The sequence below is a fragment of the Manacus candei genome, unplaced genomic scaffold, assembly GCF_025592945.1.
Source record: "Manacus candei isolate 608988 ecotype Guabito, Panama unplaced genomic scaffold, ASM2559294v1 h1tg000005l, whole genome shotgun sequence".
Lineage (NCBI taxonomy): Eukaryota > Metazoa > Chordata > Aves > Passeriformes > Pipridae > Manacus > Manacus candei.
In genome coordinates this window covers 21872611-21890051 of record NW_026138053.1, presented here as the reverse complement: position 1 = coordinate 21890051, position 17441 = coordinate 21872611, and the positions used below count along the sequence as shown (strand labels likewise).

The 17441-nt window shown below is 44.9% G+C and overlaps 1 protein-coding gene across 1 annotated transcript in view; it reads right to left on the bottom strand.

Annotated features, from left to right (window-relative positions):
• NOTCH2 (notch receptor 2) overlaps positions 1–17441 on the bottom strand; it is an 85464-nt gene that overhangs the window by 5092 nt on the left and 62931 nt on the right. The window contains exons 19-31 of the mRNA XM_051804988.1: positions 16858–17011; positions 15883–16067; positions 14926–15058; positions 12630–12875; positions 10568–10680; positions 9491–10020; positions 8401–8748; positions 8013–8155; positions 6991–7201; positions 6299–6395; positions 5624–5792; positions 793–1094; positions 297–444 (exon numbers count right to left, since the gene is read on the bottom strand). Coding sequence (XP_051660948.1) covers positions 297–444; positions 793–1094; positions 5624–5792; positions 6299–6395; positions 6991–7201; positions 8013–8155; positions 8401–8748; positions 9491–10020; positions 10568–10680; positions 12630–12875; positions 14926–15058; positions 15883–16067; positions 16858–17011 — 2779 coding nt within the window. The remainder of the gene's footprint in view (positions 1–296; positions 445–792; positions 1095–5623; positions 5793–6298; positions 6396–6990; positions 7202–8012; positions 8156–8400; positions 8749–9490; positions 10021–10567; positions 10681–12629; positions 12876–14925; positions 15059–15882; positions 16068–16857; positions 17012–17441) is intronic.

Sequence of the window (17441 nt, the reverse complement as noted above, 5' to 3'; positions counted from 1 at the left end):
TGGGCATTTTTTATTTTTGTTTATTAAATAACCTATCCACAGAATCATATCTCCAGAAAATCCCAGCATATCCAACCCCATATTTCTTCTGCTTCTCTTTCAGGACTGTCTAACCAAGGAACTGTGCAGCAGCCTGCAGTCAGTTACTGCCAAGAGGACTTCGCAGAAGAGCCCGCTGTGTGATTCAGCTACAGAATTCCTGAGCAGCCCCACACTCTGGGAGAGCAGAAGCTCACCCCTCTCTGCTCACACCATGACAAATATTTGCCCAGCCCAGTGTGTGGTGTTCATGTTACCGTGGTCATCTACGGCGTTCACATCAGCCTGGCAATTAATGAGCTCGGCCACCATTCCTTCCACAGCCAGACGTGCAGCCAGAATTAATGGGGTCGTTCCATCATTCATCCGAGCATCCAAGTCTGTCACTCTGTTACGGATCAGGATCTGGACAACAGGGGAAGACAGATTTTTTTTTTCAATACCACTACAGACCAAGACTGAGGATTTTGGCAGAATCTCAAGAGAAACTTTATAATGACAAAGCAGCCTGAGCACTGAAATGCAAGGACCCAGAAAATAGGTGACAGAGGCAAACAGACCAAATAAATACATGCGAGATGATTCATGCATGCTGAGTTCTTCAAGCTATGAATACCCGAGAAAAGTGGATGTAAAATAGTTTTGCCTGGCCATCACACTGTGGAAGGCACGAGAGCAGGGCTGTGAGCGAACAGAGCCCAGCTTGGGCAGGTTCACACAAATACAGAGCACGGGGTTCTTCAACTGCTGTACCTGGAAGACACCCTGGGCATCAGCAGCCACAGCTGCATGCAGGGGGGTCCGTCCCATGTTGTCCCGTGCATTGGCATCGGCACCAGCATCCAGCAAACGTTTTGCAGCGTCTGCTCTCGAGTAACGGGCTGCCAAGTGCAGGGCCATCTCCCCAGTGCGGTCTGTCTGGGCCTGCAGGTTGGCACCCTGATAGATCAAGTCTGTTATTATATTTGCTGAGGAGTCTTCTCCATCCTCGTCATCCTCGCTGATATCGGAGCCGCCCGCCCGCAGAGATGCCAACATAAGTGGAGTACATCCATCTGCAACAGGGAAGATGATGATTAGTAACTTGGCAGTGACAGCAAAGGCAAGGAAACCCTCTCACAATCCCCCCCCCTTGAGCACCTACCACTACAGACAATCCCTCCAGCTGTTTTAACCCAGACCTGTTCTCTTACCGTAAAGCCCAACAGAGTTAGGGAGCTATTTGACCTCCAAGAAGGACTTTTATACATCTAAAGAACTTAGGTGTTTCTTAAATAAGTCAGATCATTCTAAACCAAAAAAAGCTTTGTTGCTAAAGTGGAAACCTTCCACAAAATGTAAAGGCTAGCTAAATTCTGAGAGAGAAGCAAGGGTTATAAAAATCAAAGTCATCAGACAACTAGATATAACTATTCACATGGACGTTCTAATCACACACCTGGGGAAAAGAAATAATTGACAGAAAAATTATTGAACAACTAGCCACCAATCACTGGTGATGTTTTTGAGATATTAACCTGAAGTGAAATGCAGACAAAAGCCTTCATATCTATTACACACCCAGGTCATCATGAGAAGGACTCTGAAGTTGTGACAGTCAAACACTCAAAGCTAACAAATGCCCCAGGATGACTGCCTGCACCAACCTCATCTTGCTTTTAATAACTTCCACGTCCAGAGCCCTAAACAAACTGATCAAGTACACTCCATGCTTTCCCAGAAGTACACCACATAGGAAGGATCGTGGAATGGGATCCCTTCCAATACTACAGATCCAGCCCGCAGATACAAATCCCTGGAGCTCTCACACAGTCTGAGCACTTTGGAAGATATTGGTCTTGCTCTCCACAAGTCTCCAGTGATGGGCTCACACTGATGGCATGTCCACAAAGGCTACATTAGCACTCATCCAACAAAGATCCCTGAATTGTCACTGGAAGGAGAAAGGCTCCTCCAAACCTCTAATTTAACTTAGCTCCCTCGGACGAACCTCTCTCTGCTGATCAGAAAGGGTGGTCCAGGAATACTAGCTCATGCTGATGGTTTTTCACTTGTTAATATCCTCCTTGATGCAGTGTAATTGAGATTTAAAACATCTCCACATATTTTCAGCAACCCATAAAAATGCCAACTGCTTCAGTTTCAGCAACCTTTGAACACTGCGTGATATTTGCCACCTAAACCTAAAGATTTCAACTGCAGACACTGATGCTTTCTTACTGGTGTTACAGCTGTACTCCACACACATCAGAGGCACCTTGAAAGTAAAAGGGCCTGAGATGGCAGCAGGAGTGAACCACTCTGTACTATGTGCCCCTCTGGAGCTCTGCAAAGGGGAATACAAATTTTGCTTCTCCAGTGTGGCTCACTAGCAGAAATACAAGACAATCTTTCAGCAACCACCTGATTTATTCCATGGGCAAGCAGGTGACAGACAACAGCTTCCCTGCCTGCACAGCTCTCAATCTACAGTGCACTATCTGCACTGCACAAAGCCATGTGGCAGAATTAGGATTCTGTGCACATAAACAAGGTGATGACCTCCTATAGAAGGTAATATACAGAGCTGAATGCCCTGCTCCCATTTCACCACTTCTGATCACTGAGATTTCTTGACTCTCTACTTTAGGACAGTTCCAAAACTTTCTGGAAATGTACAAGCGTGGGGCAGGGCAGAGGCCAGGCTGTGGCCTCCAGCAGCATTCATGCTCCTCCTAGTGGCTCACCACCACAGAACACACAGCCTTCCACCCAGCTCCTTCCTCAGGATTCAGATGGCAGCAGAGTGCTGACGTATGGGCCTGGGTTCAGTTCCAAGATCCAGTCCTGTCTATGGACCCTCTCGCCTGTTCTCTAAGCCTATACCTCCTTTTGTGCTTCTCCCTCCCACTGCTGGCTCTGCTCCCTTGTCCCAAATGAATCCTTCTCAGTATTCCAGTCAGGCTGTGGTCTCCTCCGTACTGCCACAACACAAAGGGCAGAGAGACAGAGCACAGAAAGGAGCTTTCCTTTCCTCTCCTGCCACAGCTCTGGGGAAAACCCCTCGCAGGATAGGTCTGTCTTGCTCACTCACTGCAGCTGTCCTGGACAATCATGCCTAGCTGCTCTACAGGGACACAGCTACAGCACACACTAAATCCCTGGATTAATTAGTTGCCACCCTCCACAAAGTTTCTCAGGTACGTGCAGCTCTTTTCAGAGCTTTGCAAGTTGGCCACACATGGATAGTTTTACGAGGCTTAGCAAAAGCACATCCAGCTACGCTGTCACAATTTAGTGCTTGATGGACTACTAGAAAAAAAAAAAAAGCTGTGGACACAATGTCTTTTTTCCTCCTTCCAGCTTGTTCTCTGAAAGAGCTGGAAAAAAACGCAAAAGCATCCAGCTGGAGGCAGACACCCAGCATGGAAAATTCCAGTCTGAACCACTGAAGTTTTAGTAACCGAAAAAAGAGGGGCATAATAATGGGGACAGTTCATCAATTTTAATTACAGGTGGTGTTATCAGTTATGCCTATAATTGCATTACCCTGGTTACACACTCACAACAACTCCAGTGAAAAGAATGTCCTCCCCGCTCTGGGGGACACAGAGAAAGAACAGCATGGGGAGACAAAGGTAGCAGCAGCATTTTATAAAAACTCTTCTGGTTGCTGTCTTTCAGTAAGACAGACCCCTGAGTACATGTAAAACTTGGAGCGAGATGGTAAAAGTCAGGAGTTCACCAGACAGGTCCACCTGAAGGTCTCATATAGGCACAATGTACTGAAAGCTGGGAGGTAAGGAACCCATGGACAAAATGTCTAGGCAATACTTCTGTTGGATGCTGGACCTCTTGGGTCCCCCTAAACCCAAGAGACTGCAGAAGGTGCTGAGTTAAGAGAAGGAACAAACCCTTGGTACCCCAAGGCATTTTGACTTGCATCTCCTCTCTCTAGAAAGATTTCTACTGTTCTACCTTCCACCTGCACTTGTGGACAGGATCTAACTCACTCAGCTTCAGATGGCTCCAGCCCAGACACCTGCACCCGAATCAACCTCAACACACTTTCTAATTAGGGGCAGTGAAGCATTATTGGTGTGTGAGCCACTCAGTCCTCCAGAGACTTCTTGGGACAGAGGGAAACTGCCTCTCAGAAGGGTCCATTTATTCCCTCTGCCTGCAAAGATGAAGGTGGCCAAGACAGATAAAGAGCTATATTAACTGTGAGGAATCCTACCCCTCCTTACTAACCCATTAATCCAACACTTCTCAGACTTTTTAAATTATTTCTGCCCCTGACAGCTGCTTGCTTGTGAGGCCAAAGAGGGAGATAGCTCAGAGCAGCTTGCTGCAAGCTTCACAGTTGCATCTGAATGGCGGGAAAACAACTACAGGTCAGTATTATTTCATTGCTGTTGCTGGACAAAGCTTTGGGTGAACGTGAAAATAAGCAGTGTGAAGTCTTAAGAACATTATTGCCTGCACTTGGAAAGCTTTTACCCTGCCACACAACTAGAAGTTTCAATAGGGAAATAAAGAAAAGCTTAAATTTGGCAGAAACTGATGGTTTATGTTCTCACACTTGTTACACAAAAATCCCTCCTTCCCTTTGCAGCAGAAAAGACAATAGAAGGGAACTGAGAGAATGGGTTCAGTCATCCTTAAATTGCATGGAAATATTCCCACAAAACTCAATTAAAAGGAATTGCAGCAGTATCATCAGAATCACCTCTCTACATATTAACAAGGGCCATGGTTGCAGCTCTTTCAACCAGCATAAACTTCTTGGTCAACTGTCTCCTCTCAGAACTCAGGGGGCAGTTATTACCAAATGACCCACCCAGTCCCTTACCAGCTTATACAGCCTTAGTGCTACACTCATAAAAAGCAGCAGAGTGTTCTCAGTGCATCTAGTGATTTGGGACTGAAAGAGAGCAAGCCTGTGTGCATGGTAAAAAAAATCTCCTTCCAAGTTCACAGTTCTGTTATGAATTCAATCAGTTGATCATCCTAAGCTGAGGATATAAATCAGCAAATAAAAAAAAAAATCATGAACAATCTTGCTGCACTGCTGCTCTGTTCCAGGACAGATGCCTCACACACTGCTAATCAAGGTATACTTTCTGCCAAGAGTCATCTTATGCAGGAAAAGGCCATCCTTGCTTCCACATCAGACAAAAGACACCCCAGGTATAAAACCTGCTTAGAAAAGTCTGGCATAAATCTCTGCAGTGATCCAGCTGGAGAAGCTGGGGGTAATTTCCAGCACAATTGTGCATTCCAAATTTCTGCCGTAATGGCACTCTGACAATACAATTTAGGCACACACTGTTATAAAGGAGATCTAATAGCTGTAGTTCCTACAGGTGTTTGCTAAGTGAACTCTTCTTCCCCTGCTTACATGAGATTCCATGTGCTACAGACCATGATCAGCTTTCTTTTCCGGAGTGTACACTGAGCTTTCTTTGAGTACCATAACAATTTCTCCTGGTGTTCCTGGATACCCCATTTAATTTTTAACATCAGCAGTCCCAGCCACTGGACACAGGGGAGGGAAATCGGTGGCTGGCTGGCAGAACACAGGGACACTCAGAGTACTGACCTGGCCCTCTGACATTGACATCCAGAACATCCACTTCTTGATCTGCTTGGGGTGGTGTCAGGGCGAGCGAGGTGCTCCCGCAGACATCTGCTGCCTCCAGGTGCTGCTGTGTCCACTGGCGCTGGTCTATCTGCTCATCCCCTTCTGGGAGCAAGGCTTGGTCCTCAGCCTGAGCACGGGAAATAAGCAGTTGCTTTCAAAACACCTATCAAGCGGCCAAAGATGCTGAAAGTTCTTGGTGTTTTCTTATTTTTTATGGCGTTTCCTGGGTTTTGTGGGGGATTTTTTTGGTCGTGTTTCGGGTTTTGTTTGTTTTTTTGTTTCAGGGTTTTTGTTTTAGGCCAGTGAAGGTGTCCATTTATCTCTGTTTGGCATTCTCAGCTCTCACACTCCCACCACACATTATCAGGCAAGACATTACATGAACCTCCTTGTCCCTTTTGCTGCAGCAGAGCCTGGGCAGGGAGAGGACACTGGAACAGAAGGTACCTCCTTTCTCCACTGGCCTGTGGTGGCAGTGTTAACCTGGGGATCTGCCCCTCAGATACCATTAGTTATGTACCACAAATTCCTAAGCAAAGGCGAGTTTTGGGCAAGGGGCATACTCAGGAAGTTAATGCAGATGTTTCTCACTAGCAGTTTCAGGTGATATTCAAGTCTTGGAGCTCTCCTTACCTTTGCTCTCTTTGGCTGAGGTCCACCATCACCTGCCCAGTGTTCAGTTGTTCCAGAATTAGCCAGGTTACCCTCTGGTATCTGGACTGACAGATTTCTAACAAACAAGGAGAACATATCACTTTGCAGGCTGAGCAGGTGCTACTACTGCTACTTACACTACCCTGCAGAGACCAAGGGGGGTGCTTGCAAGTTTGGTAGCTTGCAAACAGAGGGACCAAGAAATCAGAAATCTCAGGCAGCCAACAGTGGCGTTAAATGCATTTAGAACTGCAAACTTGGTTGATTCAATGGAAAGCCAAAACTGCATAAATGGCATTCTTCTTTTGAAACTTTCCATTATTTTTGAGTCACATCTTTATTGCATTAAGCTAGATATATTAAAGATTTGTTGTCACCTATCAACCTAAAAATGTCTCACCTATTCCAGGAGGAAATTAGGCAAACAGTACACATCCACTGAACTAAACAGAGTGTCAGAAAACCAAATATAACTGGCATTTTATACATTAAAGTTCTTATGTCCAAAACAGATGTATTAAAATTCAGAGAAATGGCCTAAAAACTTCTAGCTTAAAAGGAAGCTTTCTCTATGGGGTTAAGTGCCTTTGATGAAAGATTTACACACCACGTTCTCAAAATCCTCTAACACACTCACAGACAGAATGTCAGTGGCCTAAATGCAAACTTACTTGAGTCCAACAGCATCTTCCCCAACCGGCTCTCTGCGTTTGTGATTACTGGGATCCCTGCGCAGGATAAACCCCTCTGGGAGCCACAGAGAACCATGTTTGCGCTTACGCTTTGCCATCATCACACCCAGCAGAAGGATTAAGAGGATGATCAAAGCTGCCACAGCAAGCAGGTAAAGCAACTGGGTCTTCGGTGGTGACAATGGTTCACCTAAAAGTTCCAGTTAAAATACAAGTGAGATTAACAAAGTGGAGACAACGATCTTCAATTTACAGACTTCCTTTCTCACTCACAATGCTCCATATAGAGCATATTGTCTCTATATGGAGTTTAGGCTCTGCTGCAATTGTTGTAAGAGAATATAATTTCTTTTTGGCTTCCCTTGGTCTGGTTTCTCAAAATATTTTTTAGAGGATATGACTGCTGAACGGAAGATCTTGCTCCTTCCTCAAGAGTCCTGCTGTCTGCTGACAGCCACCCTCACTCAGCATAGAGAGGGTTGATCTACATGAAGATATCAGAGATATGAGCATGACCCACCTAGGAATAGTGATAATACCCATCTAGTAAGACATTGCAGTCAAGCCTCAGACCAAGGGAGAGGGGAGCAGAAATCAAAGGGATTACATACTGCCAGAGGAGAAAACATCTGGTAGACTAGACTCTAATGGCACCTTTTCCATTGAATTCATGGCTTAGAGCACATGAATGGTTTTTAGTGCAGAGATCACCACTGCAGTGCATGGCACACTGCTGCAGCACATGAGAGATTACTGTTTCTACAGCTGTTAAAATGACTAGGTTCCAAATTATATGCCCTGCCTTACTAACCAGATGTCCTCTCAGAGTACATGGGACATACATATTCCTGTAACTGGGGATGAACATGTCAGCTCCCAGAAACAATGCTGAACAGCAAGACACACTACTATGATGATCAATAATCTGAGCAAGTATTTTGCAAGCCCAAGGTTGATGACTGCCTTCCTCCGTAAGCGATTTTCCCTCTGCAGTTACTCACTTTGGACAGACACAAAAGGATAGGGCAACATGCCCTTGATGGCCTGAGCAGCTAAGAGAGCTGCAGCAGCTTCTGTGTTGTGAAAGCATTGCTCCGAATCCTCTGCACACTGGCGGTTGTCAATCTCCAGGAACACCTTGGTGCTGCAGAGACACAATAGGAGGGCACAGAAATCAGCAACAGAAACTTTTGCCAAAGCACTGGGTTGAACTGCAGCCTTTTATGTCAGTCTTTCTACCCCAACACTCATTGGGCAGTTGCGACGACTTTGCATTTCCCCATTTAAAAAACAAACTAGAGACCTAGAAAGCCTAGAACGTCCCACACACCTACAAGCAAAAGTTACCAGCACAACAAGGCCAGAGGAACACAAAGGCATCCAACTCACCCAATGACCTCTTGCTCTAGTTCTCTGTGCTTGCGAACGATCGCAAGCGATCGACGACTCCGAGCTGCCGATTTCTCCCCGTAGTACGGGAATACCATGGGGTTTCCCTGGGAGTCCAGCTTGATTCTCAGATTGGTGTGCAGAAGCGTTCCCAAAGTGCGCAGGAAGCTGCGAACATCACCCAGCAGCTCGTCGGGGGGCATCAAGACCACAATGATCAGGGTGCCCTCTGCCAGCTTCTCAGCTTTGTCACCAGCACAGTCCAGCCCATCCCAGCCACACTCCTCGCTGTTACAGCCCTGGTCACAGCGCCCATCTGCGTAGTGATCTGCACAGTACTTGTCATACCTAAAACAGTGAGAGGGTTACAGGCAGCACAGGAGGACAGGCACGCTCTGCACAGCACACCTGCAGTCCAGGGGCCAAGGTCTTACGCTCTTCACCGTCATTTGAGGTAAAATAACACTCATAATCAGGATACAATGAGAAGAAATATAACCCCAGGATAAAGCTTGCAACCCAGCAGGGTGAAAGGAGGAAGCACAATAATCCATCGTTCAGTTCTGGTAACAGTGGAAGAGAACTGCTTATTCTGTTTACTAAGATATGTAACACCTCCTGCCTGCCTCACCAAGGGAAATTTATCACAGCAAAGCTGTAGCATTTATCACAAATTACTGAAGAGAAAGAATTGCCACAATAAACAAGCTAGAAACACATTCAGTGGCAGCAAATACAGCTGGGATAAAAGTACAGGTATTGCTGGTATGAAGCAAAATTCAGGACAGGAGGCAGTACTATTAAAATCTAGCACAAGGTGAAATGCCTCTTATTTACATTTCCAGGGAAAGCAGGGCACATCCATCAAGAAGGTTAACACACTACCACTGTTCAGGTTATTGATTCAGTGCATAGCACACAAATTCCAAAAACAGACGAAAAGTACACAAAGCAGCAGAAACTCCTTGATGCCAAAAACTTTCAGCAAGGACCAGCAACAGAAACAATGGAAGAGAGGGGAGCAGCAGCAGAGCACTAGCAGGAGCTACGTTAGTCACACACAAAAACCATTCTCAGGATCAAACCTTACTTGCATGTTCTGCTATTTGGCTGACACTCAAAGTTGTCAAACAGGCACTCGGGTGTGTTGCAGAACTCGTCACACTGTCCATTGAAAAGCATCCAGCAGCGCAATGAGGAGGAGCAGTTGGCCCAAGGATCTTCCATTGTCAGGGAGCAGTCACCTCCATCCCACTGGCACGCATGAGTGTTACAGTCTTCATCACAATAGCCATCTCTTGCTTTTTCTGCACACTGGGAATCCAGACATCCTCGGGGCTCCGGGCTGAAAGTTATGGGCTGTTCACACTGGCTGCCCTGGGTGTGGACAGGGCACTGACAGTAATAGTAAGGAGGCTGAGAATGAGGGTGGCAGCTCCCACCATTCTGGCAGGGGGCACTGGCACAACCCGTGTTTGTCTGGCATTCCTCTCCCACAGACAGCTTGGGGCAATAGCACCGTGGACCAGACGATGTCTGGATGCACTGCTCCCCCTTCTTGCATTTCACTTGCCCACAGGTACTGTGGCTGCTGAACTCACATTTTGCTCCAGAATAACCCTATGTGGGGGGGAAAGGCAAAACAATCAGTCTCACAAACTTATTCTTCAATGCTCTGAGGGTTGGAGGCAAGGTGTCATATGCAAACTCTTTCTCCCCTGTAACTCCTGTAGCCTCATTGCAGGAGCCATGACTTTCTGGACCTAACCTCAAGGATAAACTAGGAAATTACATTTTGAAATGAGCTTAGAAGAGCCACGAACAAGGGGAGTCTTGCAGTAAGCACAGAAAACACAGGACAGCAAAAGAATTATCAGAACTTAATGCTAGGTTTAAGACAGAAAAGCCAGATATCATGCCTCAACAGCAGACTTTTCTGGGGTAACAACTGGCTGCATCGCTTTCCTAGGGCACCTGAAAGCCCTGGGTTCCCCAGCTCAATAGATAAACTAAAGGATGTGGGTTAAAGTGTGTCCAAAGACACAGCTTTGCAAGTGGTACAGAAAAGACAATCTTCATCTACAGTGAACCAGTGAAACTAGTGAGACTGTAGCCAGAGAGCTCTACAGCCGAGGCAGGCAATCCAGTTTCAGGGTACGGTGCTTACCGGAGGACACTGGCAGATGAACCCATCCGGCATATTGCTGGCAACAGCACAGGTCCCGCCGTTCTGGCAAGGCTTCCGGGGACACACATCTATTACACTCTCACAGTGACGACCTGAGATGCAGACACAGGGAGAAGAGAGCAGAGAAATGTGTGTCTGTGCACATCAAAAAGCCATCACAAAGCAAAACGCTCCCATGAATGGCCAGCAAGTGGAGCACTCCAGTGAGACCTTCCCCTCCAAAGAGGTAGGGAGCATCTCTTCTGATAACACATGCTCCCTAAGTAGGTGCCTAAGCAGTGGTAGAGGAAGGTGCAACCCCAGAATCCACAAAGTGTATTTGGAGACAGCTGTCCTTGTCTGTCTGTCTCCTTGAGAACATGCACAACAAGCACAAAGAATTTGCTGCTGCCACTTCCAAGTCAACCATGCACAAAGGCTGAAAGTGATGTACCACACCAGTTTGGGGGTTCCTAGGTCTTATTTACTTTTTGGGAGATGCTCACTGAGGGCAAATCACACTCTAAAATAACGAACAACCCTCAGGACCAGATGCAACATGAGTGAACAGGAGAAGCAAGCAGAGTCTCCTCAGACTGATCAGCCAGATGGAGGTCTTACTGCACTGACCAGCTTTGCAGCAGCTTCCACAGTCAAACTCTGACAACAGAGTTTTAAAAATGAGGATGACCTAAGTATGACTTGGACCCCCAAGGAAAACATTAATAGAAGTCTCCAGACATGTGCAGCCAAGGCTGCTTGCAGACAGCAGCAGACAGGGCAGGATGGCCCACAGAGTCCTGGCATCCTCAGTCATAAACCACAGCAAAGCTGCCCATCCCCTCCCAGGCAGAAGGGTCAATGTGGAATGTGCAGAGGACAGACAGCTAGAGGAGGAAGCATGCTCCCCCTCTGTGCCTAACATTTCCAGACAGATTTCATGTCTGAGACATAGCAGCTCTCCTTGCTCCTCCTGGGGTGCAGCAGGTCTGCATTCCCCACACCACAAGTTCCAGCAACCCTTCCATGAGAGCCAGAAGCAACATGAGGCATAATTAATAGAAGCAAGCTTAACAGACAGGCTTAAATATAATCCTATCTGATGACCTGCATCAGAGTCCCACCAGTACCACTCCTCTCACACACTGCACTTTTAGGAACTTGTTTTGTCAGTCTAGGTAATGCTTTCAAAAACTACTACATGAATTCTTCAAATGTATGTCTTTCTGATTTCTTTACATCTGAAGCTCACAAATTTAGTGGAAAATCACAGCATCTTTAAATTTTAAGAAAAAATAAGGTAAAGCATGCAGAGGTCACTGGTAAGCAGGGAAAGTGAAAGGTTTTAATGGAGGAAAACTGAATACATAGGAAGTTAAACTGACATAGAAAATGGAAAGCTGAAAGTTAAGACACATCTGGAGACTATTAGAACAAACTTAAGCCCAGTGGGAGGCAGAAAGCAGAACAGCAGCAATACTAACAAAGAAGAGATCTAGAGAGAGTGAGACATAAGTCTGCACAGTGTGAAATTCTTGCAAAGTTGTGACTCAAAGTTGGATTGTGGAAGGATCACTAAGCTAGGAATGTCCCGCCTGTCTATGCAGAGTATTCCATCCTGACCACATCAGCAATGTAAAGAAGAAAAGGGGGCGAGGAATAGAAAAGGAGGCCAAAAGCTAATTATGGATACCATGACACTGATTTATAGAGAAAAACCATATGCTGCTTTGCAAAAGGAAAAGCCATGGAGGAGGTGACACATGAACAGTTACACTTCCAATACTAGAAATGTGAAACTATGAAGGAGAGAAAAGTACCACAGAAAAAAAAATTCTGGCAGCCAAGTGTCTCAGGAGATTCCTTTGTCTGAGACAGCTCTGGAAGCCAAATTTCTTAGAAGTTTTAAAACAAAGACTGGTTTAAAAACTGAAGCATGGTGTAGGGAAACAAAAGATACTGTAAAGGGAAATGACTAGATAACACTACTGCCAGAGAGGGAAAGAATTATCATTTTTCAAGATACTACAACGAAATTGATAGCATGTTTATGACTACTCACCCGTAAAAGCACTACGACAGATGCACCTATAATCATTTGTCAGCTGGACACAGTCCAGACTTCCACGAGGGTTACAGGGATTAGAGAGGCACTCGTTGATATCTCCCTCGCATCGCTCGCCTGCAAAGCCTTGGGGACAAAGGCAGCTGTAGCTCCCGATCTGGTCAATGCACTGCCCTCCATTGAAGCAGCGGGGTACTCCTGAGTCTGAAATGCAGTCATCCACATTCTCCTCACAGAAACGGCCTGTCAGGACAGTAAAGAGGGACAATTTGAGGATACAGTGCCATGGCCTCCTTTCCTACACTGCTCGTCAAGTTTCAAGACCATGTCACAAACAGTCCCTGAAACAAACAGATAAAGATCCCATCTTAATGCATTGCAGACCCTCTGCAGACAGACAGCCTCAGATCAGGCCTAGGGAGCATGTGTTTTAGATCCAGGCTGTCCTCAATGCTAGGCCATACTGGTATTTAGCAGCTTTCATACTTGAATTAATTTAAGGGTCTAATTAAAAACACAAAACCAAATCAAACCCAAAAAAGATGCACTCAATTTAGCCCTGTGACTGAGCACAGCCCAAAAGCCCTGTGCTGTCCTTGAAAGGCTGTGAGCTGCCACCAGGCACTTAACTTCAGGTAACCCTGAAACTGGGCAAAGAGCGTTTGTAGCAACAGCATTAAAACAAGCAGCAGCAAACCTACAAAAAAACACTGATTCCTGCAGTTTGGATTCTGGGGACCTACAGTAGACCCTCACCACTGGCTAGGGAGGGCAGTTTCTCCTCCCTACAGGGTTCCCTTTCAAAAGAAAAGGTCTGGTGCTGGTTTTGCCTTCACTGCACAGTGTAACAGATACAAAGGGACAGAGAGGGTAAGCTGAGCAAGTACTTTTGTCTGTTAATACTGTTGATTCAACCAGAGTAAGTAAAAATCATTCACCTAAATATGGAGGATGCTTATACTGGCAGCAGTAAGGTGTTAATTTTGAACTAGGCCAGGGACAAAAGCTAAGTCTTACTATCCTAAGTAAATGTATCAATCTCCTCCAGTTCCTTTCACTTACTGGAAAAAACTGTCACATCCAAAAAGTAATTAATTAATCTCAACAAATAAAGGTTGAAAGATTAAAAATAGTACACTCAGAACCTCTCAAAGGAGGGTGAGGGATTTAGTACAACACAGAAATTCAGGCAATGCAGATAACAGTACATACATACAAACTTCGATGTAGCGACATAAGTAGCTCGATTTTTGGTTTTTTTTCTTTTTTTTTTTTTTAAACTGAAGAATAAAATTAAGAACAATATATAAAGAATTGCTAATGTAATGATTTACAATGAAATAAACACTCATCCAGACTGGGAGATGTGCTGACAGTCACACTAAAGTGAATGAACCAGTAATATGCGTGCGCAGGAGGCAAATATATTAGGTTTTATAATTTTACTTATATTTACTTTAACAATCAAGTTCTGACACACAGCTTAAGATTTTGCCTACATTGAGATGACACACTTCAGAAAGAAAGAGTAAGTTCAGAGATATGTAAAATTTTTAACTGACTTGAAAAGTAAACCTAAGGAAAAAAGTCAAGTTAGAAAGCATTTACCAGTGGGTTAAAACGTGCAATCCTGAATATTTTCAAAGGTAAAAGTCAGGGACATCAGGTCAGATATAACATGGAAGTGAAAGGTTAGGTTTCAAGAAACACAACATTAACCAGGTTGTGGAATCTTACTTCCTGAAAATTACCAATATAGGACTGTGGACTACTTTTTTTTTATTTTTAAAGTAGCTTTTAACGAAAGAGCTCAAATTTGCTGAAATAGCTTAAGGTAGCCTAGAGGCACTGAACTTCTTTTCCACAAAAGACTCCAAGAGAGAGGACAATACAGGGCAAAAATTTAAAAAAGTAAAGGACACTGGAAATTACGAGAGAACTAAGCAAATTTCCTGTCTATTTCTTAGCAAAAAAAGAAACCTTGGATTTACTATATCAAAACAGACAGGGTTGGAAGAGACCTTAATGGTAATCTCGTCCATCCCCATTGCCAAAGATGGATCATACATTCCCAAAGGACACTGCCATGACCTATTCCTTTAAAAGAAAAAAAAAGGGGGAAAAAGCAGCATTTATTTTTAAAGAGAAAATATGTATCTCAAGGGATTCGGTGTACTTTGGGAACATTCTTCAAAGAACATAATGCATTCCCTTTAGACTCTGTGTCACGAAACCAGTGGCCAGAAAGGAAAATTCACTCTTGTGATATTCACTTAATTGCTGAGCTTCATACCTCGAGTTCCTGGTGGACAGGAGCACTTGAAATGATTGACAAGGTCGATACATGTCCCTCCGTTCTGGCAGGGCTGAAACTGGCACTCATCCACTTCATATTCGCAGTTGACACCCTGGTATCCAGCCACACACTGCCAGTATAGAAATAAGTGTGAATAATCTCCTAAAAGATATATTAGTAGACATCTGAGAAAGGCTAACACAGACAAAATGAGCCCTCAATGGGATAGATTAGGACTGCCTTTGTAGCTAAACAACTGCAAGTGATCTGAAGGGCTGCACAGCCAGCAGCTTAAGCACACAACTCGGCCATGTGACACTCAACAGCACTCTGCATGTTTGAATTCGAGTGGCTTTGCTGCAAAACAGAGCAATCAAATCCTGATACCCTTTAGCACTGAGATTGTCTTAGTAGTTTTGGTTTAAGGTTTACATAAAACTCATCCTTTCCCTCTGGGCACGAGCTTCCAAGGTGTTCTACCATTCTGAAAGGCTTGGGAAGGTTAATATTCCATAATCTCATGGCCTACACTGCTCTCTGCATTAGCTGTAAGAAACAGAAAGCAGTGGAAGGCACTTCCCACCCTGAGAGGCAAGGGATACTTTGCCCATCCATAGAATATTCCTTTAATGCATTTTACATGTATTTTAATATAAACTACAACTCAGGCAAAAAGTCTTTCCAGGTAAGAACTCCACCTCCAATGAGATGAAGAGTTCAAATGCCCAGCAACCACAGCTCCTTATAATCATATCTCTTATTTCACTCTTAAAAACCTCAGGAGCACTGCTTCTGCTACAGTCAAATTAAAAATTTCTTCCAAGTGCAAGTTGCCTCCATCCCCTCTTTGGAAGCTATTCTACCACTTGCATGTGCTTCTGATTTCTTTCGATTCCCTTGCATTACAATGCCCTAAACATTCAGACCTCTTCCTACTAAACCACCATGCCTTACCTCACACTGGTATCCACCCAGGTGATCCCGGCAGGTAGCTCCATTCTGGCAGGGGCTGGAGTCACACTCATCCAGCTGCACTTCACAGTAGCTGCCCGTGTAACCCACCTGGCACTGACAGTGGTGTGTGTTTCCAACATTGAGGCAATGACCAGAGTGCTGGCACAACTGGTCCACTGGGACTCCTGAAACGAAGTTAAATAAAGTGAGCAAACACATAAAACACACACTTGCTGCCAGTGCTGGTAGCTCAGCCAAGAATGAATACGGCTAGACCTAACAAACTGAAAAGTTGAACCTTAAAAATTGGAGAGTTACTCTTTAAATTATAGTGGATCAGAACCAAAATTGGCTTCCAAGTGAAGTCACTGCTCTGTCCTCATCGGATCATGGGCACCAACACTGGCATGAAGTATTTGTATTGATGTATTCTTTTATCACTGGCTGGTGGATATGCATCTGAAGCACTACTGCTCCTATACAAAGGTTCAATGTTTGTACTTAGAATGTCTGCAAAAGGTACGGGAGGCTGACACCCTTCTCCTTTGACACTGAATCTACTTGTTTGGATTTCCTGGACAAAAAATGGCATGACACTGTCCATCTGCCTGGGCTACAAGCCACGTTCCTGGACAAAATTCACTTTAACCAAATCTTTCATATGCACATCACCTAAAGCAGAAATTTACTACTTTGGGGAGCATGGTATAACCTATACAGCTAAACAGTACACTTGGAAGCCAGTGTTTTCCACAAAAATACCTACACAGATCATGAGTTACAAGGTGTAACAAACACAACCTTGCTGAGAGTATTTTACTTTAGAAGTGACTGTGATCAACCACCTAGAGACAAAGCTCTCTGGGATTTCCAGTTCATGCTGTGTCTGTCCACAGGTGTAGGGGGGAAGGAGGTGCAGATTTAACGATGCAGGGAGAAATGTTTTCAATTAAAGCACAGAGGATGCTCATTTACCTCTTTGTGAAGCTGCCACCTGACACGAGACATTGGGCACATCGCAGTAAGCGCCAGTCCAGCCAGACGGACAGACACAGCGAGTCTGGGCCAGAGTCTGGACACACGTGCCTTTGTTCTTACAGGGAGACTTGCTGCACAGATCCATAAGTGTCTGCAAAGAAAAAAAAACAAAACACATGACACGTGGCACAGGAGGAAACACTACTCAGAGAAAAAGTTCAAGACAGAAAGGAAGGAAGGTCTGCAATACTGGTTCCACGTGGCACTGGAAAGAACGGGACAGTACTTCCCAAGTCTAAGCCAGGTGCTTCACTAGCAATCTCACACCCACAGGAAAGTGCAAATGCACGCAGGAGTAAACCCCAGATGGTAACATTATTTCAAGAGTAAGCTGATCCTCACACCTTCCTATGGAGATGGATCCTGGGCTGGCTGGGTTTGAGAAAATTCAGTTTTATCTCAGACTAGGCCTCTAGTTCCACATTAGCAGGAGGCTTCCAGCTACCAAGAGTAACAGGTGTCTCTTCTTTTCCCAAACTCTTCCTATCTTCACTGCCTTTTGAGGATGACAGATGTGTTCC